This window comes from Mytilus trossulus, chromosome 9 (genome assembly GCF_036588685.1).
Source record: "Mytilus trossulus isolate FHL-02 chromosome 9, PNRI_Mtr1.1.1.hap1, whole genome shotgun sequence".
NCBI lineage: Eukaryota > Metazoa > Mollusca > Bivalvia > Mytilida > Mytilidae > Mytilus > Mytilus trossulus.
In genome coordinates, this window is record NC_086381.1 from 14,373,973 (window position 1) to 14,401,940 (window position 27,968).

General features: G+C 31.7%; 1 protein-coding gene across 1 annotated transcript; it reads left to right on the plus strand.

Moving 5' to 3' along the window:
• Positions 1-2,951: 2,951 nt before the first annotated feature.
• On the plus strand, positions 2,952-27,947 carry LOC134685189 (uncharacterized). Its single transcript, XM_063544681.1, has 17 exons — positions 2,952-3,075; positions 7,143-7,254; positions 8,099-8,299; positions 9,111-9,226; positions 10,139-10,247; positions 10,989-11,146; positions 13,399-13,521; positions 14,333-14,432; positions 15,545-15,711; positions 16,847-16,942; positions 19,436-19,504; positions 19,932-20,058; positions 20,746-20,858; positions 24,301-24,483; positions 25,184-25,454; positions 25,903-26,166; positions 27,678-27,947. Exons 2-17 carry the CDS (start codon positions 7,143-7,145, stop codon positions 27,815-27,817), a joined length of 2,349 nt encoding a protein of 782 aa, XP_063400751.1. The 5' UTR covers positions 2,952-3,075; the 3' UTR covers positions 27,818-27,947.
• The last annotated feature ends 21 nt before the right edge of the window (positions 27,948-27,968 follow it).

Below are 27,968 nucleotides of genomic sequence, written 5' to 3' on the forward strand. Positions count from 1 at the left end.
TGCGTTGGGATGTTTCTTCTATTTGGTTGGGCTTCTGTTTCTTTGACATTTTCCTCATTTCCATTCTCAATTTTATCAAGGATTTACTATACTCAATTTTTTTAAAAGACATGAACAGTTACATATATGCTGAATATGTCACTCCTTTGCGGAAGCAACGTTAAGAAGGAGATGGACAGCAAATTTTAAAATGATTCTTGTAAAAAAACAGTTAAGAGCAGTTAACAGAGAAAATAATGTCAAAAACAGTGAACATTTTAAGTATTTTAAAAGTAACAGATAACAGGAATCTCAATTTCAAATAAACAGTTAACAACATTGCAAAGTTTAACAAAACAGAAAATCTGATTACAGACAGTGAGTCGAAAACAGTTAACAGTTTTTAAAATTTATCAGTCAAATAAAATTTTTAAACAAAGTTAAACCTTGAAAAGGACAAAAACAGTTTAACTTAAAAGGGTACCTTTTAAATACTTTATTTTCTTTGAAAGGACGGTAAATAATTATTCTAAAATTAGCAAGTTGCCTTACAGTTGAAAACAAGTTGCCATACAGTAAATTTGCCAACACGAGCAAGTTGCCGTACCCTAGACTTTGTTTTTTATGGTCTATATTCTTTAAAATACATCTTTTTGACAACAAATTTCAGTAAATATGATGCCACACTATAATAATCTAAAAACTTGTCTGGAAAAATAATGAAAAACAGTTCAATATCTTGAGAATGGGGCCACAGAGGACGATCGACCTCGAAATTTTCCGGTACTAAGTGGCAAGTTTTGGAGTATTACACAAAATCTTGTATTAATTTTGTACTTATCTGCCTAATAATTTGAAGAATTATATATCAGAAAATCATTTCTTAAGCGGCACCCTCATCAAATGAGAGGAAATGCTTTAAATTGAATGAATTCTTAACTTGTTTACTTTTTTTTTCTATTTCTCTCCGCTTCGTTAGTACCCAATTTCCGGTGGCGATGATACACAGTGAACATGCATGCTTCTTTCAAGGACAGATTGTGAGCTTAAATGAACAGTGACCTCATGTTTTATTATATTTTTCTATTAAGCAAATGATAAAGTTCATCTATAGAAGAAAAAAGCGAAATCCTATATTCAAAATAAAATTGTACCTCGATCTTACGTATTTGACGGAATGTACAAGAACTGACCATTCCGTACTTAACCAATTATATCGCTTTAGTAGTTGAATAATAAATTTAAATTGTCCTCCATCTACTTTTCTGAACTCTTTTTTTATTTTTCAGTATGAATAATACTTGCATTAAGATTATATTTAAATAAATTATTTGTTTACACCAAGAATTTATGTGAGATTACTATGCAGATTCTTGTTTTCATATTTTTCATAAGTTTAACTAGAAATGGACATGGATTATAAATAAAGGCAACAGTAGAATATTGATGTTCAAAACTCATAAATCCATGGACAAAAATCAAAATCAGGGTAACAAACTAATATCGAGGGACACGCATTAAATATAAGAGGAGAACAACGACACAACATTAAAATGTAACACACACAGAAACGGACTAAGCATTAGACAAAATCCTATGAGAATAACAAATATAACATCAAAACCAAATACTTGAATGACGTCTTATGGTAATGTAAATTCACACTCAAAAATAAGAGAAAACCAACAACACAGCGTTAAAATGTAACACACACAGAAACGAACTATACTATAACAATGGCCATAATCCTGACTTGGTAAAAGACATTTTTAAAGGAAAAAATGGTGGGTCAAACTTGGTTTTGTGGCATGCCAAACCTCCCTCTTTTATGGCCATGTGAAATATAACATTAAAATGACAACACAACAATACAGGACTACAATATGAATAAATAGGAGAAAGCAATTGACAAAGAAACACACGAATCGAATAATAGCTAAAAAAAGGCAACAAGTTTAAAATTTTAATACGCCAGAAGTGCATTTTGCCCACACAAGACTTACTAGTGACGCCCAGATACAAAAGTTTGAAAGTCGAAACAAGTACAAAGTTAAACAGCATCGGGGACCAAAAGTTCAAAAAAGTTGTGCCAAAAATGGCCAGGGTTTTCTGTTAGGTACCAGAACATCCCTATTATTTAGAATAATTAATACTTTTGCAAACAGTAAATTTTATAAAATGACTATATAAAAGATATACATGATAAAATTGAAGTATTAACTAATTACAGGAAACAACCGAAATACATTATATAACCCGACAAAATGCAACATAAAACATAGACACATCCGAATAAGTTAAAGCCTCAACGCCAAGTGACGTCATATTTGAAATTGTAAAAAATGACAAAAAGAGACGTCACATTTGAATTTGTCAAACAGATCATATGAAAAAGTAAAATGACGTCCCATTTGAATGAATATGATAGAATTAGATTGATTTAACATTATCTTTGAAATAAATACTGATATAACATTTAATAACAATGCCCATTTCAATACTTATTAATAGCAAACTAAGGTAGCAATTAACTATATTATATTGCTATGTCCGGTTTGTTTTCAATCTAACTTCAAACGTAAAACATCGTACAGATAACGTTGAACAAATTATATCTGCCAATATATACATATATATAAAAAGAAATGTATGAAAATGAAATATGATTCATTAACTAATAAACGCCATTTTTTCAATAGTATTTTAATTTATCAATTTGTATTTTGAATGCTCAGTTTCCTATAAAATTAAATTTGTTTGTTTCTAAAATAAGTTAAAACCTATAATGTATAAACATTCCTATTAATGTTTCTTAAAAAGGATAATAAATACAAAATCAGTAAACAAATGGGTCATTCATTATCATGTTACTTTGTCTTGACTGTAGATTTAGTGCACTAAAATATTTGAATTTTTCTTTTTATCAGTAATATATAATGTCTATATTTACGTGTTTACAATTGATAATCAGTGTTATTATCATACGGGTACAAGGGTGCGATAGGATAACTCAATGACTATTGTTTTTGGTAGTTATCCTATATTTGGATTATTTCTAATGTAACGCATTAAAATATAAGAATACTAAGAAATCAGGTAAGAAGATGATATATTAGCAGTTGTGCCGCTTTTAAAAAGCAATGAGTTTAAACTAACTATTCTATTATCTTTGTTGGTAATAGTTATCTATAAATCTAATGAAAAGGACGAATCATTTGTCACTTCAATGAACAGATATATAGATAAACTATGTTAATCACGACAACTAAAATCCTGTGTTATACGTTCCTGGTAGATATGATGAGTTTATTTCTATTATTTCCAATAGCGACTTCTTTATTTTTATATAAGTTTCGTGCACCTTTTAATTTGCAACTTTATATGACATGCTATTTGTAGATGTCGTTCACTTCTTGACAAGCTGAACTTGCTCTAGATAACTTTTTATTCTTTTATATATTTTAGCAAAAATTCAAATTTAAAAATATAACCTCATCAAATCAATAATAAATGTTAGTCTTGCATCTATGATTTTGCTACTAGTAGCTAAAAAAAGTGGGGTCCAATGTCTTTCCTGGTGTTTTAGGCATTCTTAAACTGTTGTAAATTGTTAATTTAAAATATATATGCTGTAAACTGTTATGTTGAAAATATATATGCTGTTAACTGTTATTATTAACTAATTAGCTGTTTAATCCATGTATGTGTTTTCTTGAATTTCCATTGTTGTTAACTGATAGTATGTTAAAGGACACTTATTAACAAATTTGTATTTAAAATCACTGTTTCCTTTTTTATTATCAATTTAATTGATGTTACTGGTTATCGGTATCTGAATTTTCAATTTACTGTAATCTTCTTTAAGCAAATTCAAACATTGTTAACCTTTTTAATGGACCCCACTTGCTCCTCCCCCTACTATGATGTTTGTTGTAAAAATTAAAAACAACAGGTAACAGTCTATATAAGAAGCGATTCGATAAAACCTTTTCTTATATCAACGAGCGATATTGTCTTATATCACTAAAATTTCGTAACTGTAACAAAATTAACGCTTACATGAACTTATCATTTCGAAAATGTTGCTTGACCCTATTGATAGTTGAAAGTGATAACAACCTATTCAGTCTTTTGTTTTCAATCACATGTTTTAACCGACTAACTAATATGTTTAACCCCGCCACATTATTTATGTATGTGCCTGTCCCAAGTCAGGAGTCTGTAATTCAGTGGTTGTGTTACATATTTGTTTTCGTTAATTTTTTTTTATATAAATAAGGCCGTTAGTTTTTTCTCTTGAATGTTTTACATTCTCTTATCGGGGCCTTTCATAGCTAACTATGCGGTATGGGCTTTGCTAATTGTTGAAGGCCGTACGGTGACCCATAGTTGTAAATGTCTCCGTTATTTTTGATCTCTTGTGGACAGTTGTATCATTGGCAATCTTACCAAATCTTCTTTTTTATAATTCTATTTGAAGTGATGATGGAATGGCGGAATTTAAAAGCGGTTGCAAATACGTCTACCGTAAAGATTCTGATATACTGGTCACACTGGCTATAGCCTATCCACCTTGAAAATATCGAAATAGACACAAAATATCATTACTTTAAAGAAACATTTATTCAAACAATCCAATCCAATACAGCTCTAAGTTACAATGAATATTCAAATGGTAAAATAAATAGTCCAAACAAATAAAAATGTACAAATGCTGATATCCCGAACTTTGAAGATACAAACTGAGTAGCCTCAGACTATAAATTGGACATTTCAGATACAACGAAAATCAAAATACTTGTCAAACAAAAAATGTATTTATTATTAACATCGAAAAAAATATTGGATATCAAAGACTTTTCCCGTTGGTAAATCGATATCTCTATGAACATAATCAGTTCGCCGCGTAAACGCTCTTATACATCGCGATGACCGTTAGGGCATTCCGATGTATTGTTGCCACAGAGATCTAACTTTGGTTTTTTACTAGTAAATCGATCGTATAAATACACGAACATTTCTTAGTGCAAAATAACAATCCGTATCGCTTGTTATAAATTCATTTATTCAATGAGGAATAAAAGAAAATGTTTAGAACACAAATGAATAAGATGTAAATGTCTTTTGACGTTAGAAATGTGTATACTTTTTATATCTTTTCTATATTTATAAAAATTTAGATCGTTCAGTTTGAGGACTGGAAAGCAGTTATTTATAAGGGAAATTTTAATGGTTTATAAATAAAAGAAGATGGTACACGAGTTCGAATGAGACAACTTTCCATCAAAGTAATAATTTGTTTAAAGTAAACCATAATAGATCAAAGAAAGGCCTTAAACACAGAGCCTTGGCTCACAACGAACACCACGCTATATAGGAACAAAAACATTACTAGTGTTAAACCATTCAAACAGGAAAACCAACGGTCTAATTTGTATAAAAAGGGAGATTCAAAAATACAGGTCAGATTTTGTCGAATCAATCTGAACGAGGACAGTATGATTCATCTTTGTCACACGTTGGTTTCATTATTATCAATAAAGAAAGTCTTCCATGCGTGCGGTGTGAGAATATCGAATATATATTATTTCGGTGCGTTAATTATGAAATTTACTAAATATTATATATGTGAACAATCATTTTGATACTCAGCTATTTGATTACGGCATTGTTTATTAAACCCTTATTTGTTTAGTTTTGCTTCCAAAACCAATTGAGAAATTTGTAAGATATTACCAAAAGCAATTTGAATTTAAGCAATGGTCTTAAAACTGCGTATTTACACTTAATACTACTAAGAAGTAGAATAAAAAAAATACTGAACTCCGAGGAAAATTCAGAACAGAAAGTCCCTGATCAAATGGTAAAATCAAATGATAAAACACACCAAACGAATGGATAACAACTGTCATATTTCTGACTCGGTACTGGCATTTTCAAATTTTGAAAATAGGGGATTGAACCTGGTTTTATAGCGCTTAACCTCTCACGTGTATGACAGTCTCATCAAATTCTGTCATATTTACAACGATGCGTGAACGAAACAGACATAATAGATAACATTGTCAAAATATGGGTTCAGCAGTCAAATTTTAATACTAATAAGTTCTAATATTGATATTATAAAAAGACCGCTATGATATTTTAAAAGTATCGCATTGATATTAGAAATAATAGCATTTGTATATTTATGTATATGAGAAAAACACAGTACTTCAAATTTTACACGGACATAAACGTTTGCTTCTAGCTAACTTCTGAATGTATATTTAGACTCAATTGTTGTTTTTTTTTTAACAATAAGTTTTAAAGTTAGTATTTTCTTAATTTTTCGGTGCCGAAAACAACATTTTCCGCTTGGAATGTCTGCATGTTTACAATTGATATTAGACAATATCGCTATGTAATATAAGAATTTTTTTTATCGATATGCTTCTTCCATAGACTGGGTAATAAAATTCCTTAATAAGTTTTTTTACTGACGCAGTAGTGTAATCAGATAAAATTGCCTCATTTTCATTTGATTATTTTATGGCCCATGTATGTATCCCTCTTTTAATTGTTCAGACTGTTAGATTTAAATCGTAAAAGAAAAACCGCCAGCACGATTTAGATGATACCAATTTTGTATCTTTTACTACCGAAACTGGGTCTATACCAGATGTAATGACACTTGTATTATTAAATACGTGATAGAACTTTGATAAAATACGATTCTGTCCAATTTGTACTGAGACCAACGTATAGACTCTCTCGCGCAATATGTTTTACCCCTACTCCCTTTCACGATTAATTTCTCAAATAAGAAAAATTAAAAACGGTTTAAACAATGCAAACTCAGTTTAACAATATGTAAGTCATTTTAATATTTTAAGAGCTGGTTCGATATAATATATTACTTATTATGTTTACTTTTCTTTACTTTTCTTTTTCTGTTGTTTTTATCCTAGACCCCTTTAGTTGTCAATCACATACTGACTGCAGGATACTTTTTTTTCGCGGTATCGATTGCTGATATTTTGACCTGTACAATTATTGTACAAATGATAAATAATTGCAGGATTTTGTTTTCACGGTATAGACTGTTGACATGTAAAAGTACAATTATATTAAATTAAACCAATTAAAAGATGATTATTTCTTAATATCAACTTATATTTTAGATGACGAAGTATGTAGCAGTAGTTTTAGTAGTACTTTTTGCACATCTTCAGCAAGTTTCAGCTAATGTTTTTGGTTTTGATAACTCAGTATGTACATATCACAATGCTTCAGGTCAGTATATTAAACAATTCTTGATATTAAATGTAAAATCTGTAAAAGAAACGAGCTCCGAGGAAAAAATGAAAATTAAATTTCCCTAATTAATTGACCATGTCAAAAGGATAAACACATCAAACGAAAGGATAACACCTGTCATATTCCTGATTTGGTACAGGCATTATCTTATGTAATAAATGGTGAGTTAAACCTGGTTTTATAGCTAACTAAAGTTTTCACTTGTATAACAGTAAAAAAAAACACAATTATATTGACAACAATGTGTGAACAAAAAAAAAACCATACACAATAGATAAAAATGTCAAAAAATGGGGTTCAGCAATCACCAATGAATTATTATCTTAATCATTATAAAAAAAAACCAGATATGTAACAAACACACACAAAAAAACATATAAACAAACGACATCAGCAAAAATGAAAGACAAGAATACAACAATTTACCATTAACACAATGACGGGATGTATAAGCACAGAACCACATCATATGTAACAAAGAAAAACAAAAAAGCATGCAAATTTGAAAGACAGAAATACAAAAAATTACCATAACACACTGACAGGATGAACATCGTCATATGTAACAAAGAAACACAAAAAGGCATATAGAACGGTATTTCATTTTCGACAATGAAAGTATAAATAAAAGCTAAAGTCAGTAACTATAAAATCTTCGGAATACAAACGTATATATCAGTTGTTGAACCGAGTTTGAAACACAAAGTTCGATCAAATGGTTAAACAAAAATGAATTTAAATTCGGCCAACAAATAATTCAAACATAAAGTTGAATCATCGTATACCAACACAGACAAACATTCTTTTATTGGCTTTACAGAAGGTGGACCTATGCCTGAATGGCCAATAGGATACTCTACAGAGGTTGAATGGAAGATGTTAGGCAAAAAAACCGTTGTCGATGTCAAGGAGTTTTGGGACCCTATAGACGAAATTAGAAGCATTACAGCTTCTATTGAAGGAGTTACTGTACAAAATATTATAAGCGATGAACATACGGAATATTATACTATCGTCAATAGTGAGTAGAATCTAAATAAATTGAGCATGGCACCTATTTACATGAAGAAATGTATGATTTTCTATTATCATTTATTTATAATTTATTACGTTTACTATTTCCAAATCTTGTGAAATTTGCGACCGACTACTCGCTGTTCGAAATTTTTATACATGTATGCTTTGGATGTACGTGTACCCCACATATGTACAGAACTTGGCTGGATTTGATATTATTTTTTTTTTTTAACCGATGTCAATGTTGAAATAAATGAATATAAGATGAATCATTTTTGTATCTAGGCAAAAATCCTTCAATTAATGTTTTAAAATAGCATCCAAATAATACCATTGTAAATTTAACAAAACATACAAGTAAAATAAGTGTGATTTCGCCAGCTCAAGATATATACTCTTGTACTCTTTTTGAATGAATATTAGAATTTATCTTTATTTGTAAATTATACGTATTGTTCCTTACTTTTTTGTGGGTATTTTCTGTTATTGATATACGGATTTGTTGTCCATGATAGTATAACGCTTGTTATCTCTATGAAGAGGAAATTAAAATAATGAATGAATGAATACGTACCAATAACTGCTTTAAAGTTTTTACAAACAATCAGTGATCCTTCAATGCAAGTCTGTTAATTCTGACAAATTGTTTTAAACAAGAAGAGCAAATTGATGTAAACAGTTGTTTAATATGAACCTGAAAAGATAACACTTGATATCGTTTATATATATGTCGCGCTGAGAGGTTTGATTTTTATCAGATTATTAAAGAACTGTATTCATCGAAATCATGTACATGCCAATTCTTCTGTCTTCAGATAAATGTACAGTAAACAATCTAGAAACAGAAATGATATTTTTTCCCAATGTATATGGACTACAATGGTTGAGTATGACTAAAGATTGGTATAAAATCATGCAGCAGACAACGAAAGTATGTATGGCTTTATTACTTTACACAAGAAATGCCCGTACCAAATCATAAATATGACAGTTGAACTGAACAAAGAAATTACACGACGGGTGCCGTACACGGTGTAGGAAATGCTTACCCTTCCGGAGCACCTGATTTCACTCCCGTTTTTTAGCGGAGTTTGTGTTGTTTCTTAATTATTATTTATAACTGTTGATGTAAATGTCCTTTGGTTTTGTGAGCCTTTGTTTACTCCTTGATTTTGATTGTTGATTGTCTTGTTATCCATTCGTTTGGTGTGTTTGAGCATTGGATTTTGCCTATTGGTAAGGGACTTTCCTTTTTTTAACTTTCCTCGTGGTTCAGAATGTTTGTAATTTTACTTTTTAGTTCGAAATATATGATAATAATATTAGCCGGAATTATAAAAAAAATGTTATAATCTGGTATCTCGTTAAGTAAGAATTTATTCATTTTTATTTTTGGGGCGGCCTACGTTTAAAAAATATAAGTCTGGAAGTGATACAATAAGTTCAGTTGCTTCTTCTTTTCTATTTCTATTTTCATTTGATATAGCATATATACTCTTTTTTTTTTCTTTATCCAATCATGAAGTATAACTGAAAGCGTTTTCTTTATTTATTTGTTGAATATAATGTGAGTAAGATGTGAATTGTGTTCTCTTATGCACGTGTGTTTATCTGATTTTCTATTACGCAACACTTTTCATTTTTTTTTGTCATTGTGCATAGAATAGTATTCTTTCTTTCCTGGCTTTGCTACTGTGCATACCAGTAAATTTATGTCAGTGCTATTTGTTTTTCAGACGCATCGCTTCATATCCTATTAATACTGTATTGACAAGGGCATCTGTTTTCTTTTATTTGATAGAATATGATTAAAATATACAATTTAAACTTTTTTTTCTTACAGATTCAAAATAGTTCAACAGTTATTAGATCGATGGATGTTGACCATTGGTCGTCGTGTCTCTATGTATTGAATTTTGATGTTACAGCACAAGTAGATATATATTTTGCAAGTGAGTATACACACATTATTCAAGATGTTTGAAGTGGATCTGTCGTTGGGTAAGACAGTGTAGAAACCGTTTTACCATGGAAGATTGTGCAAAAGGTTGTAGGCATTGTGTGTCAAGGAATACATACCAAATGTCGATAAACTTTATTGCATAAACGTACATAAATCATTAGAAGAAAATGCTATTCATGAGTTGCAGTAAATAAATTGACATTCAGATTTTCCAAACGTCCATGTACTTCGGCCGATCAATTCTCACTGAATGAAATTTTTTCGTCGATTATTCTTTATTGATTCATAATTAAAATAAAACATACACAGAGGACTTAGTATTATATATAGGCATGCATTAGTTGAATGGTGTCCTCAAACTATAATCACCAGAAAACAGAAATTCGTTTTATATGACGTTGAATACATCATACTCAAACCTCAAAAAAAGAAACCAAATTTGAATAAGAGATGAACCAGAGTACAAATATACATTACAAGAGTGTGAATATCTATTTGTTTAACGTCAAGTTTCTGTTTTTACAAACATACATTTCATGTTTTTTTTATAAATAAAGAATACTAGAAATACATTCCACTTAAAACTTACAGTCTTTCAAAAGCTGGTTTATCAGTGATCACAGTTATGAAAAGTTACAAAGCAACTCAATCAAATTATAAATCTAAGCTTGTTTTAACATGCTTTTTGACAAGTTTATAGTTGCATTTACAATTAACGTGTTTGTTACAGAAAACTGGGCTTTGCCACAAAATGACCCAAACGTTTTGATACCAGTGCGTATTGAAGTTCGAGGGAGAATTAATGGAACAGATTCCAATGCCTTTCATGTTGTTGGAGATTTGTATAATTTTAATGCATCACCACCAGCCGATCCATTGAATTTACAGGTATTTTATATATTAAAGACTTTAATATAATAGAGCAAATAAATATTAAAAACCAGAAAACGCCTTGAATATGAGATTCATTTTTATTATGGGTCTAAACACATTCGTAGTAGTTGAAGGTTTAGGTATGATGATTCCCAATGAGGGTAAATCAAGAAAAGCGTTTCGGATGCACGAAAATATTATTTACTCATGATATGCATAGGTCTATTACACAATCCTTGTTAAACCAACGTTTTGCCCTTACTAATTTGGAATAAATTAAAAACAAAAGTGCAAGGTACCAAAATTGATAGAAAAGACTACTAAAGTTTGCCTTTAACCCTAAATATCTTATTTTTGATCTATGAGTTTGACTGCTCCACTGGTAACTTTTGCCCCTCTTTTTTACTGATTAAAAACAATAAGACAATAAGAAAGGCCACGAATGGCGAGTTTCCATAGTTATGACAGGCAGGTTTATATGTTTTGGGATTTAAAATGTCATTGAATATTCGTATTCAACCATTTACTTTCTTCGACATGACACAAAAAAATGATAGAAATTACGAATTTAATTCAATCCTGCAAATTTTATTAAAGTTAGGGTACCCAAATTGCACCTATTTTGATAGTTTTTTTCACCTCCATGTTTTCATGATCCAGACAAAAGTGGCCAATCTGAGTTTCTTTTGTAGATGTTACCTTATTTTCTATACACAATAGTGACCAATTTAATTTTGAATTCATATTGAATCGTATAGAACACGGTTTTCAACTATCCTTCAAACGATCCATGGTTCTGTAATGAAGAGTATCCAAATTGTATCGGGGCTTAACCTCACATCTAATAACTAATGTTTTGTTTTATTTCTCCAAATATTTAAACAATTTTACTGTAGCTGTCTATTCATTAAAACAAATGTCTGTAAATCTTTCAATTTCAAAACTTTATTGTTTGTGGACGTCATATGATAACGTTTTCATTTATTTTCCTTTTTCCTGTGAATGCTTGATCGGTGTATATTTATTGTGAACGTTTTCTAATATATTTGTATATCTAGCTATGCTGGAATACTTCCATAATGTCAAATCATATAAATACAAATTATTTCGTCCCGAAGCAAATTTCTAAGATTTCTGCTGCTAATTGGATGCCTTTTTGGTACAGTGACTTTACACTTCTAATATAAAACATCAGATTCGTGATACAATTAGGCAATTTGTTGTATCTATTTTACGAAACACAGAGAGATATGGTAGATTTTACCAATTTCTGCATAGAAAAAGGTTATTTTCTCCCTATTTTTTTTATTATTTATGCATGATTTTATGTTTTCTTTTCTTATAAATAAGGTTGCCAATCCCATCAAATGCCTTTGCTAGAATTATTTTCGCTAAATATTATCATACAATTTAGTAAATGTGAAATACTAACTTATGATTTGTAAAAGTTGGTTAAATGGTCGAATCAAAGGAAAGTTTTATACTGCATATATATCAACGCATGCATATCTTTGTATATCTAATCTTTATTCTATTCTGGTTCCATACATGTTATTCTGATTTTATGGGTGATGAATTTATAGTATCAGATACCGCACATCTGACCATTTTGCGATGTCCTCATTTTATGTCTTTCACCTTGAGTTGTATCTTAATATAGGTTTATGAGATATGAAAAATGGTGAACTACCTCAGTCTCTACAGAATAAAATCATAATATTTTGTGGAAAAGATCTCGACCAAGTCGAATGGGACAGTTGCTTTCTACTAGTTTCTGTGGTTGATAAACTCGATCGTTTTATGTTGTCAGGTGTTATGGTCTTCTCCCTGTTTTAATTTACTTGGAGTTCAGTATTTTCTTTATACATTTTTACTTTTTAAACCGACAATATGAGATGAAGAACTATGTATACATATGAAGTATTTCAATTTATTCTTATTTTGAAATTTGGTTCACTGATTTTATGATGGATACATGTCATTGGTATAAGTCTGAGATTACTGGATTAATCTGGCAAAACAGCCGTTGGACGTCAGTATAATCTTGACTCCTTGTAGAAAAATGTAGTATTTATAGATAGAAAATGGCGTCTTGATATTTATCTTCAAGTGAGAATATTTCAGTGCATGCATTCTTCCCCTTTTCCATTCTCAGCTTATTTTGAAATTTTTAACACTACAGTTGTTAGATTACATATTTTATTTGACTTTAATTTTTTGCAACCAAATGAAGTTTTTGTAAGTATTACATAATTTATTTACCGAAGGCGCCTGCGGGTATATTCTGTCCTGGGAAGTATCCAGGGAAACCAATAATAAAATTGCCTGATAGTTTCTATGGAATTATTGAAATAGTCAACAGAGAGCAGTCAACAATAATGTTCCAGGAGGTGAGATACTATCATTTATTTTGTTTTTGTTTTGACGGACTATATAAATAGTTTTTATTAAAGTTATTAATAAATATGATTCAACAAACAAAAACCAAAAAAAACTCACCATTGAGATACCACGCGTATGAATTGTTACGACAGACGACCATTTCGTCTTTATGGGACCTGTCAGTAGCACTTGAATCCACATGTTATTATCACACTCTTTTTTTTAAGCTGTAAAACCATATTTATCCTACAATTATCTTCGGAAATACCTATACCGTCTAAGTAAGGTATATAACAATTATTTTCCATTCGTTCAGATGGTTTATAAAGTCTTTCTTTTTGTCAGAATTTTGATCATCAAAATGTTTTTTAAAAGGGGAGATACCAAGAGATAAATAAAAAAAACCAATTGTAAGTTAAATTAAAAAGACACAACGCTTTGGCTAAAAGGATAGCAAAAACATTAAAATGCATAACCCTTATATGTTTCATTAGTAATATCTTATTCTGATTTTTATTGCTTAGATATTGCTGTCATTTTACCCATTTTAATACTTTTTACAATTGAAGAACCAAACGCCTTTTACCTCCTTTTTTCCAATTTAGTGTAGCAGAGAATAAGATTTATTTTACCAATAAGCGATTTTTATAAGAAGGATTAACATGTTTATGAGGAAAACTTTCTGATGTTCAATGAAATGAATTTTATCTAAGATACCAGTTATTGTAAGTACGTATTGAAAGATGGCTTGTCTTATAGCAAACGATAATGTGAAATATATACATAATTGTTGTTCTAATTGTGCATAGACAATTACAGATATGGTATCATGCTGATCAAAAGATAATACGATATGACACAAAGACCTCTGATGGAAGTGATTCGGATCCATATATGACCGTATTAGACTTTAAAACAGGTATATTTTTGTCAGTTGATACGACATTGAGAGAGAGTTATAAAAAAGGGCATGATATCAAAGGGTTAATTTAAATCAATAGTCAGCTTTATGAAATGATTATGCTTTATGAGTTCCAAATGGTGAAGTTGAAATCATCCCTTCGTAAATTTTACGGACGCCATCACGAGTTGGTTGACCGTTATGGAATAACCGTTTCACAAATGATATCGGATATGTTCCTAACGTCGTAACTACAATCCCCTTCCCTTTCATGAATTTGACCTACCGAATTAGACTATTTACCGGATTTGTAATCACATAAGCAACACGACGGGTGCCGCATGTGGAGCAGGATCTGCTTACCCTTCCGGAGCACCTGAGATCACCCCTAGTTTTTAGTGGGGTTCGTGTTGTTTATTCTTTAGTTTTCTATGTTGTGTCATGTGTACTATTGTTTTTCTGTTTGTCTTTTTCATTTTTAGCCATGGCGTTGTCAGTTTGTTTTAGATTTACGAGTTTGACTGTCCCTTTGGTGTCTTTCGTCCCTCTTTTATGAAAAAAGCCTTATTGAAAGACAAACAGCAGTCATCGAATCCTTAAACAGAAAAATGCATATTCAGCAACATGAAATTATCAAAAACTGTTAGTTACTGTGGTAGCAAAGTTTTGTTCGTATTGTGGTGTAGCTAGGGAGTCATTTCGTAAGACTCGATCGTTTTACCTCGAACGGTCATGAGAAAATGCAGGTTTAAATCCACTTTTGTTTCGAATTTTTCTAGCAATCTGTGTGAGATTGTATGAGTTCTGTACATTTAAATGGATTAATACTTCCTTTGTTTGAGTCCTTACCTCATTGTATATTATTTTCAACTGACGGGGATTTCAAGTATTGAACGCCAACATTGTACGCCATTTTTTTCTATACGCTCACTAAAATACTGAAAAACCACAAAAGCAGTTTCTTAGACCTTTCTCATTATCAAAAACAGGTCAGTTTCTAGCTCAATTTACAATGGAGTTTTTAAAATACGTTTTAAATAACTGAGTTTAACATTTTAAACCCAAATCAGATATTTAACTCCAGATGTTAGATATTTTTCGCTAAGTCGAAATGATTCTTGTTATTTCAGGAATCCGGTATAAGATAGATAAATATATAGGCAATTGTGAGACAGAACTTGTTGTGGTTGGAGATAACTTTGTTAAAGCAAAGAGTTTAAATAGTAATAACATTGCTATAATGTCTGTAACAGAATTCTTTCATCTAGCCAAAGCGTATATACAGTATGTTGGAAAAGTAAGTACCGAAAAAGGTTATAGAAAAATTTAATTAAAAGAAATAACTGAACAAATGTAATCACCACAAACCCTTTTAGAATAAGATGGTGTATGGCTGCAAATGAGATAACTAGAGACCAAACTACATAGCTCATAGTACGGCTGCCAAGTATGAGCAAAACCTATTCCACATATAATTAGCTATAAATGGCCCGAAATTACAAATGTACAATTCAAACTAGAAAACCAGCAGTCTGGACCATGTTAGAAAAATAAACGAAAACCAAATACTAGTATGATATACAACAACAAATGATAATCACTGAAATACATGTTCCTGACTGTGAACAGGCTTATACACAATGTGACATAGACAAACACGTTTCCTGGCGACGAACCTTTCCAAATGTTTTTTATAAATACATGTACACATAAAAGTCCTTTATATAGATATAGGAAGATGTGGTGTGAGTGCCAATGAGACAACTCTCCATCCAAATAACAATTTAAAAAGTAAACCATTATAGGTTAAAGTACGGCCTTCAACACGGAGCCTTGGCTCACACCGAACAACAAGCTATAAAGGGCCCCAAAATTACTAGTGTAAAACCATTCAAACGGGAAAACCAATGGTCTAATCTATATAAACAAAACATTTAGTATGCTATGAATGGCCCGAAATTATAAATGTACAACAGTTCAAACTAGAAAACTAGCAGTCTGGACTAAGTTAGAAAAAAACCGAAAACCAAATATGATATACAACAACAAATGATGGTCACTGAATTACATGTTCCTGACTTGGAACAGGAGTAAACAGAATTGTAGTCCTGGTGCTTTTGATGGCTGTTATACACAATGTGTCATAGGCAAACCCTTTTGATGGCTGTTATACACAATGTGTCATAGGCAAACCCTTTTGCTGGCGCCGAACTTTTCCAAATGTTTTTTTTTATAAATACATGTACACATAAAATTCCTTTAGTATGCAATTTTTGTACTAACAATAATTGAAATATGAATGACTGAATATTTTAGATGTACGTAGTCAATGGAAATATTTATTATTTTCCAAAAACAATATTCAATGGATTTTTTTTTATGTAGACATTTGTACAGAATAATTCTGAAACAAAAGCATTTTATTTTTACAGAGATGGACACGAGGTATTTTGTGTGACGTATGGGTAGGGACGTACTTCGATGATTCTGTGTCAAGAAACTTTACTGCAGAATGGTATTTTGCTGCTGTAAGACTTTTAGATAACATAGGGAAAATGGTTAAATTTATTATCTAAGCTCTTTTATTAATTGTGTTGTTGCAATTTTGTTATATTTAGGTTGAGTAGATTATTTATGTTGTTTAGAAAAAATGGTACACTGAAAAAATACTTAAAGACTTTCCGTTTTTAATTTTCCTGGGCGATCGGTATTTATGTTATCTCAGTTATAAAGAGTCATCAGTAGTATATCGCTGTTCAATAGTCATGAATCGATACCAAATCCGCATCACAAAACAAAATCGATGAAAACACATAAAAGGAAATCAAAGGAACAACATAAACACTGAACTGCTACGAAAATAAACGCCAAAATACATAAAACTGATTACTTGGTAACAAATGCCATTTTCCTGACTTGCTATACAACATATTAACAAAAAAAAGTGAATTGAACCGGTTTTTTATGGCTAGCCAAACTTCCTGCTTATATGAAATTTTGAAAATACAGATGAAATCATAACATTGCGAGACATAACTACCGTACAAATCAATGCACGAACACTCAGGATAGAGAAATAAATGAAAACATGATGTTATAGTGCATTACAAAATGTAAACCACAGATAAACAACGGACAAACTTCCATTAATTAACGACACAATAGAATTATGAACTATGCAAAATACGAATGTATCATCGCCTAAAAATGTCAAAGGTAAATTTCTAAATATAGAATTTAGAAATGGGATAAAGTAATGGTATTTTTTATGTATTTTCTAATCATTACAAGAATATGAATATAAAGTTTAGCTTGACATGTTGTAATTATTTGTATTTTCTAACCAAGTAAGTTTTATTAAAAGAAAACTGTAAAAACAAATAAATCATGTGCATATATATGCTTTAAACTTAAAATCAAATAAATGAGCTAGCTGATTAATTATTATAACTTTTTCATACAAATAGAAAATAAAAATAAACGATAAGACATAACACAGTATCCAATCGAAATTACAAAAGGAACATCATAAAATTGAGAATTGAAATGAGGAACGTGTCATAGAGACAACAAATACTAACATAATACGTGAATAATAGTGTCACATGGTACTTAGCAAACCAGACGACGTTAATGGTAACCCACAATTTAAGACGTGGTGAAAAAGGTCGTTAGTTAGTTTAAACACATACATATCGTATAGTGTTAACATGCACGAGCATAACGTATCAACTTTAATAGATTAACACTATACGATTAGGCAAGGGTATTTTACTGCTGGGGATTGGTAAATTGATAATTAGGAAGAACTAACTGAAATGTGGGTTTTTCAGTGAAAGGACATCCTCAATATATATGAAAGTAAAATTAAAGAATTACGAAAAGTGCTTATTCTTTTCGTCTATTAGAATAACAGTGTAAAGTGTTGAAAAATCAAAGTTTTAATGTTGCCTCAAAATTGCGGAGATTTTGATCTCTGATTGAGCAGTGTAGCTCTTTATTAATTTTGAGAATCCACATCTGATTGACACCACTGGGTGAATATATCTCATAACAATATTTCTGAAGGCCATCGTTTACTGTAGAAAATAGTAGTCTTGACGACTTTAGAACATTTTCTCCAGCTATGTATCGTTCTTAATAAATAGTTTTGTGAAGTTTTGGTATCCAGTATAAAGACGGTAGATTTGTTTCGTTTTCTTTGCTGTTAATATCAAAGGAAAGAAGGACATATGTCATCCTATTCAAATGATAATAAAGAATATATCAGATTACTAGTTTTGGTGTTTATTCCAAGCTCTTTTGTGGGAATTCTATATTAAGGTTTTTTCACAAGAAGCCACTATTAATGGACGCTTTATCTGTTGGAACAATGACATATTTGTCATGCAAAGAGGATACAGCATCCAACAGTTTTGGATAGGTTGGAAGCCCTTATATTCATAGTACATAGTAGTTTCTGGATACATTTCTGAATGCGTGATTTAATAGCTTTGATTCATTTAGTAACTTGACGTTCTTATTCAACTTGATTTGCTTGGTAGTCTATATTTTGGTCCACTACTATGGTGTATAATTTCTGTGACCATGAATTCTATTTCGTAGAGCAGAAGTGTTAAATAATTCTAATGCATTGACAGTACTACACCTGGAATCTTTGTCGAGTTTCTTTCACACAATATTGAAAGCAGTAAAATTAACATTCTCAAGAATGGGTGTATTGTAATTTTTGGTGGTCATTTTACTTTTGAAGGTAGGTATCAGATATTAGTATATCATAGGTTTTACAGTTTGTGTGGTTAAATTTGGAAATAGTGCAATATTGCAAGTTGTTTTTGAAATCTGAGATATCTGAATGTTTAACAGTACAGCCCGAATTGATATTGAGATATCATTATTTTTTTGTTTATTGTACGAATTGATGAACAAACCAACCGTTATGAATATTTTTCTATCTTCTTTCTCCTCTGGTTAGTAATACAAAAAACATTGTAATGTAATTTGTTAATGTTTTATTACAGCAAGGTTGGACGGAAGCTGTTGGACTGATTTTGCAGACGGGATCTTTTATCAAGATGGATATTTTTGGGGTACTATGACGTATTGTATTGTAAAATTAAAACTTTATTTTTGATATGTACTACTACTTTAAATTAGTCTTTTGTTATAGATTAGATTGATAAATGAATTGAATGAGCAACAAGCTCATCATCATAAAAGGTTTATATTCATAAAGTATGAAGTTGGTAAAAAAAAGTATAGCATATAATACAATTGCATTAATATTTTCTGTGATATTCCTAAACATATTACATCGGAAGACAACTTACCGTATAAATAAATAATAAGTAATAAGGATGTCTTAAAAATCATTATTTGATGCATATTAATAGACACACGTGATGTGGAATATGACAGTTGTTATCCACTGGATTTATGTGTTTAATCTTTGATTTTCCGTTTTGAATTTTCCTCTAAGTTCGGTATTTTTGTAATTTTACTTTTTGAATATTTCAGGGAGCCCAATATCCCATGTCATATCAGATACACAGAATGGACCCTATAGCACCATCTCTATCTTCATTTGACTTATACAATTGTTTTAGACCAGCCCAAAAAGCTCATGTAGTTGCACGTTTTAGTGGTAAGTATTCAACAGAATACTACCATTCAACGTATCAGAGGGTTCCTCATATCTTGCATAGATATTTAATTATTAAAAGTAAAAATGAATCGTAAACGGATGGTTCATTAAACAGTTGGTAACGACATGTTCATTAAACGGATGGTAACGAAATGTTCATTAAACGGATGGTAACGAAATGTTCATTAAACGGATGGTAACGACATGTTTATCAAACGGATGGTAACGAAATGTTCATTAAACGGATGGTAACGAAATGTTCATTAAACAGATGGTAACGACATGTTTATCAAACGGATGGTAACGAAATGTTCATTAAACGGATGGTAACGAAATGTTCATTAAACGTAATTTGCTTCCTCTGTTTGATATATTATTTATTAAAATCAATTATTTTCAATGGTAAGAAATCCCGTCATGGATAATAATAAGGAAGTATGCAAGGGGATGGGTCTCGTATATCAAGGTTTTGTAATGCATGCTTGGGCTCCATAACCAATTTAATATATCTGAAATGCTTAATTAGCTTTTGTACTCAATTGATCTGGTGTTTAAATATTTCCTGGTGTACAAGTTTACCCTTAAGATTATCATTGAAAGAAAAGATTGCAAACTTGAGGTCTTTTAACTTATTGTTATTTTAAACTTACTCTGAAGTAAATAAAAATATCGAATACCCTTTTACAGTATCCAGAGGAAAACTTATTTCACAAATAAGTCAGCTGTACCTTCAGGACATCCTACAATCACAGCTTACAAACTTAGCACAGATAGATTCTTCACGAATGACCAATATACTTGTAAGTGGTAGCTGTTTACTTTATAGAAGACTGTTTTAACCGGATTTTCAAAGGAAAATATCAGTTATTAATTTAGTGATGTACGACAGGGAGTCGATTGCAAAAATTGATCGACCGGTAAACAGTGTCCGTGCCATCACTAGAAAACGCTTTGACAAAATCTTATGAAATTTATATATGTTATTTCCTTTAACTAAATGAAGGTGTCTTTCGATTTGTTCTATTTCAAATTTTAACGTCGGTCAGTTTGAGACCCTTAAGTAGCAAACCTGACGGAATCTTTTCAAATTAAGATATGTGGTTTGGTATGACTGATAAAGGTCAAGTTTGATTATCGCTATTTTAGTTGTTATCGTTGTTGATTTGTAGACCTTGAAAAAGCGGAAACTGAGACTTATGTTTATTTTGGCCTGGGTTTTTTTGTAAACCCTAAAAATATTCATTTATTGATATTACTGTCATTGATCCTGTATAGGGTTGAGATTTGCAAACATCATTTTCTTGAAGGAAATCTGAATTGCCATCAATCATGCGCTTTCAATATAATGAAATGTTGTGTAACTGTCATACATTTGAGAGGTTTAGCTAGCTATAAAACCAAGTAGAGTCAAGAAAATGGCTGTACCAAGTCTGGAATTCAACAATTTTTATTCATTAGTTTGATGTGTTTCAATTTTTGATTTTGCCATTTGATCAGGGACTTTCCGTTTTGAATTTTCCTTGGAGCTCGGTCATTTTTTTTATTTACTTTTTTCCATATTATTAAGTAAAATGGCGGATTTTTATTTATATCTCGAATGCATTGCAATAAAAATTGTTTAACTGATGTTTGAAACACTCGTAAGACGTTGCTGTTTTCCCTTTTATACAAAAAAGTAAAATCACAAAAATACTGAACTTATAGGAAAATCAATTCGGAAAATCCATAATCACATGGCAAAATCAAATAACAAAACGCATCAAAAACGAATGGACAAGAACTGTCATATTCCTGACTTGGTTCAGGCATTTTCAAATGTAGAAAATGGTGGATTAAACCTGGTTCTATAGCGCTAACCCTCTCACTTTAATGACAGTCTCATCAAATTCCGTTACATTTACATTGATGCGTTAAATAAACAGACACAATAAATAAAATAGTAAAAACATGGGTACATCAGTCATCATCGCAGGGGCGGATGCAGGAATTTTCGAAAGGGGGGGGGGTGCTAACCCAGGGCAAAGGGGGGGTGCAAAACATATGTCCCGATACAAATGCATTGATCGGCAAAAATAAAGGGGGGGTGCGCACCCCCGGAACCCCCCCTCTGGATCCGCCACTGCATCGTATAACAATTTTGAAAGGAACAATTTAACAGAACACAAAAACATCTACTATCTACGAACACATTGATTGAATTGAGTGTCTGACGTCAGAAATTTTTTATACGTCACATAAATTTGTCGTTCAATGTGCATACAAACAATTTAAAAATTTACATAGTCAATGTCAGCATACACCAAATTTCTTACCAATATCTTCTTTCTATTGGTGCTCATGTGATTCTGACAAATCTTATGCACTTATTTGCTTATGCTTATGTGTTTTTAGGCAGTTAAGCTGCCTTATGCGAGCACTCTGTATTTGTGTTCTACCCAATAAATGCTAAAATATGTGTCATTGTTCTCATCTAGCTGGCAAACGGATGAGATCCCCATCCCTTCTGTTTGAGAAATTGGTAACGGTCATGATCCCCACCCCTAAACCATATATATTCATGTTTGGGACCATATAACAAATCATATGAAATATAGGTGGAGTGCATGGGGCCACTCTACCCCTTTCTGTTTGAGAATTTATAACAGTTGAGATCCACAATCTTAAACAATATAAATTTATGTATGGGACAATATTACAAATCAAATGAATTATAAGGGGGTCCTTATGGGTACTGTTCACCCTCCTGTTTAAGAACTTGGAAAATTTCGAGATCATCAACCCTTAACCATATATACTCATGTATAAGACTATATAACAAATCAAATGAAAAATAGGGGAAGTCCCTGTGGTCACCCTACCCCTCATGTTTAAGAACTTGAAAACAGTTGGGATCCCCAACTCTAAATTATATGAAATATAGGGGGAGTCCCTGCAGTCACCCTTCCCCTCCTGATTGAGAAATTGAAAGCAGTCGAGATCCCCATATTTTAAAGTAAACCATATATATATTCATGTACGAGAACTAATCAAATGAAATATAGGGAGAGTCCTTAGGGTCACCCTACCCACTCCTTTTTGATAATTTAGGAATAGATGAGAACCCCACCCCTCAACCATATATATATTCAGGTATTGGACAATATAACATATCAAATGAAATAAAACGGAAGTCACTGGGGTCCGCCACCCCTCCTGTTTAAAAAATTGATAACGGTCCAGATCCACACCCATAAACTATATATATTCATGTATGGGACAATATAAAAAATCAAATGAAAAATAGGGGTAGTCCCGGGGGTGACCCCACACCCTCTTGTGTGTGTTTTGAGAACTTGTAAAAGATTGAGATACCAACGCCTAAACCATATTCATTCCTGTCTGTCATTTCAAAAAAGATTGAATGACATACAAGGTCAATCTCATAGGCAACACATATGCAAATCACTTTGCTAGACCCTAACACCTGTCATGTTATTCCATACTTAGACATCATGGACTTTAGGTGAAGGTTGGAGTCATTTACATTTACTATGGACAGGTCAGTCAGACCTCACCATTGATCCCTGTAGTAGTAAACATTTGTCTGATTTGTGTCTCATAACTTTTGTACTGTACAATACAAACTCAGTTTTATATATGAATGTTTAATGTTTGTTCTTTTAAATCTTTAAAAACAAGTTGAAGCAACATTGCAACAGTTTTCATAATTATGTTTGCGTTGGCTTTTGGTTAACTGCCTACAGTGCTTACAGCGCTTTGATTAGTAAATACTCAGTTTATCGCCTCACCGATTGAGTGCTATTTGTACTTACAATCAGCAACGTGGTCGGCATCACAAGTGGAGCAAGATGTGCTTACCCTTCAGGATCATCACGGGTTTTTAGTTGGGTTCGTGTTTACGGTATATTTTCCGTCTTCGTTTCTGAAACTGGATATGTGCACTGATGATGGTGTACTTCATGTAATACCATATTTATTAATGGAACGCATGTAGTCTTGTATTTATGCAAGCATGATAGGATAGGTTTCAGAGTAAACTTACGGGGAAGTGTTTTGTGAGAAGAAGAAACCCACATATGTATGCAGTAAAGAAGTCAAATGTGTGGGAAGCTAGATTGGAATAATAACATCAAACAGGAAAATCAACCATATAATCTATATGAAATACGAGAAACGAGAAATACTTATAAACACCCGTGTTTATCTACTTTAAATGACATATTATACATTGTCATGTTTCAGATGGAATATTTTGATGGAAATGAATTTTACTTTAGTGCAACACTTCTTGACAAAGCACCGCTAGACAATCCTAGACTTATTCCTCCAGCTATATATCAGGTTCCACTAATGGCAGCATTCGACTTTTTAAGAGTACAAATAGAGGGAAAATGGTCACAAAATGTATCGACCAGTACAGGCGAAGTAAGTTTTTATGAAATATTTGGAATGGTAATACGGTTTTCATTCTGTGATGCTATTTTTTTTATTATAGAATATATATATAGGAAGATGAAGTATGAGTGCCAATGAGACAACTCTCCATCCAAGACACAATTTATAAAAGAAGACCATTATAGGTCAAGGAACGGCCTTCAACACGGAGCAATGGCTTACATCGAACAGCAAGCTATAAAGGGTCCCACAAATTACAAGTGTAAAACCACTCAAACGGGAAAACCAACGGTCTAATCTACTAGTATATAGAAACTAGAAACACGTATGAACTACATAAACAGACGAGTTCTAATGTACATCAAATTGCTGACTTAGGGCAGGTACAAACATTTGCAACGGGATTAAACGTTTTAATGGTACCAGACCTTCTTCCTTTTCTGAAACAATAGTTTAACATCACAATATAGAAAACACACTATAAAATATCATTCAAATATTTTTTATTTGTCTTTTTCATTTTGGTTACCAGACTTTTCGCAGTCTGTGTCATCAATATCCTCTGGGATTTATCATCTGTAAAGGGAAAGTATTAAACGGCAAAATGTCAAACATAATATGACATTGATAACTTTCTGTCCTGAAGTATATATTTTTGATTAATCATTCTTACTAATGCAATACTTATTGTCCAGAGAAAATGATGAAACTGTTTTTTTCATTAATACAGCATGTAACATTTTCCGGAGTGAACATTGTACAACTTAACTATCAAGCAGAGTTAACAACAACGACAGCGCCAACTACCCCTACCCTCCCATACAATGTCCCAACACTTCCACATCCCACAACACCTCACACGACAAAAGTCCATACCCCACCTATACCGCCCTCGGTAACGACTAAAATAACGACTACAACTCCTTTCATCCCTACTACTCCTCCGACTGTTTCGTCTACATTGACAACAAAAAATACTCACTCAAGAACCTCGAAACCAAGTAAGTAAGAAACAATATCAAACTTTTGCAAATGAAATAGCTTAATTGTATGTAATGGAATGTATGTCGCATAGAATAGAAATTATTTGATCGTGTCTACTTTGTTGTTAAAATAAAGATAAAAGGTCTTTAAACGTCTTCAGTGCAAAGAAAATTTTAATTCGCATTTTAAAGTTAATATTTGTTCAAATTTTACAATATTTTATAGCTGATAATTTTAAAAAGAAAAAAAACGTTTTACTGTTTATAATGGTTTTTTGTTTGTTTTTTTCGTTTAATTAATTGTATATCGTAAAGCGTAATAAAGCACCATTTGTAAATGAAAATTAAAATTTAAATTATGAACGAACGGACAATGTAAAATGTTGGAATAATAGCATTTTTACTTTTAACCCGTAAACATTACTCGATAAATAAGAAAATTCAATTGTAGTGGGTTTTTTTACAGCTGCAACCCCCAAACCATGTATGTGTCCAAAAATTACATGTCCAACTGCTCAGACACAAACACCTCTACCTCCGTCAACTTGTCCACCAACAGTACAACAACCAACAGCTAAGCCTACTAAGCTGAAAACAGAAATGCCAATAAAACAATCTACAGTAACGTTAAAGCAACCAACAAAAAGTATTCAGAACTGTTCTGCTTTAATAAGACAGATGCAACTGGCGGCAGACAACGCAAAGCAGAGCACCACCGGAGTTAGTAAAGGTATAGATCTTTTAGTAGAAATCACTTGTAACTTGAAATAGAGGTACAGGTAAAATTTTATTAACTCCTCTACACCCCGGGAGTTAGTATATGTATAGATGTTTCAGTAGAAATCACTTGTAACTTGAAATAGAGGTACAGGTAAAACTTTATAAACACATCTTCACCCCGGGAGTTAGTAAAGGTATAGATGCTTCAGTAGAAATCACTTGTAACTTGAAATAGAGGTACAGGTAAAACTTTATAAACACCTCTTCACCCCGGGAGTTAGTAAAGGTATAGATGCTTCAGTAGAAATCACTTTTAACTTGAAAAAGAGGTACAGGTAAAAACATTACAAACTCCTCTACACCATGCATGGGTGTTAGTAAAGGTACACAGTGGGAGGTTGCTATTAAAGGTATAGATCCTCCAGCACCAATAGCTTGTTACATTAGAATAACGGTACGGGTAAAACGTTGTAAACTCATCTATACACCATGAACCATGAGTTAGTAATGGCATAGATCCTTCAGTAGAAATCGCTTAATACTTGAACATATGGGTAAATGCAAAACATTATAAACTCCTCTCATGTTACTATCAAGTGACGACAGAAGTTAAACCATGTTCAAAACTCATAGGATTCAGGTGTCTACACCCCGGTAAATCGCTTACAACTTAAATATATAGGTACATGCAAAACGTTATAAACTCCTCTATTGATTCTACTTAGTGGCAACAGTAGTTAAATCATGTTCAAAATTCATAGAACAAATTTGAATACACTAACCAAGTAAAAAAAAAAACAGAAGGCATAGCATAAACTCAATGGGAGCATGACCGACCATACCAACACGAAAAGCATAAATCGTCATTATAGAACCGTGTTGTAGAGATTGTAACCAGCTATTTGATATCAAAGATCTGCGAATTGAAACTGGGTTTTTTTTAAACAAATTTCGATAAAACAGTTTACATTTCCAAGTATAAATATATTGAACCAAACATTTTGAATCCTAGTAACCTTATGAGTTTGCTTCCTGGCGTGCACGTTGGTGAAGCTAAGGATGACATTTATAACAGATTTTTGTAACGTTTGATGACCTTCTCTCTCTCTTTCTCTCTCTCTTAAAACAGGTTTCTTCTCAGTAATTGCTTTACTTAAGACCTTCCTAGAATGTTTGAAATTGATTTAATTAAATGTATGACGGTATTTAAGTTTTCAAGATAATGACTTAGTGAATATTGTAAGATGCTTTTTAAATATATAAAGTATATTTAATTAATAACGTAGGGTTGGTGCACAATTGGCAGCAGACACACAGAATAGAACTATCGAATGAGTAATGTTTTTATGAAATCCTTAGACATGATATTGAGGGACAGTCTTCAAACATCAAAAGAACATCTTACAAGATAAAAAAAACAAGTCCAAGCGAATTAGTAGGACTATTTTAAATAGACTTATATATGCTATACAAGTTAGGATTCTGTTGATTTTTTTAATATGTCATTTTTATGAATTTTAGGAGGAGCAGCTGGAATTGCTATAGCAATGTTGATTGTCGGAGCTGTAATTGGATTCATACTGACTAGGTTTTACCATGTAAAGTGGCGTCGTAATAATCCTGGACTTATTAACGACATGGAAGATAACAATAAATATTAGACTGGTACATGTTGTACATGGTGAAGTAATCTCAGATGTCCCTAGTATGATATGTATTTGGTCCTGGTAATTCTCCAAAAACTATTTAGGTTCTTCTTTGTTTGGTTAGAAAATAAATGTTGAATATTTACCTTTGTTTGTGGAATGAAGA

Excerpts from the sequence above, each read along its gene's own strand:
- LOC134685189 (XM_063544681.1), top strand. The coding sequence starts at position 7,143 with ATGACGAAGTATGTAGCAGTAGTTTTAGTAGTACTTTTTGCACATCTT. Across the intron at positions 9,227-10,138 it reads TCATGCAGCAGACAACGAAA|ATTCAAAATAGTTCAACAGT; the intron begins GTATGTATGGCT and ends TTTTTCTTACAG. Across the intron at positions 15,712-16,846 it reads ATATACAGTATGTTGGAAAA|AGATGGACACGAGGTATTTT; the intron begins GTAAGTACCGAA and ends TTATTTTTACAG.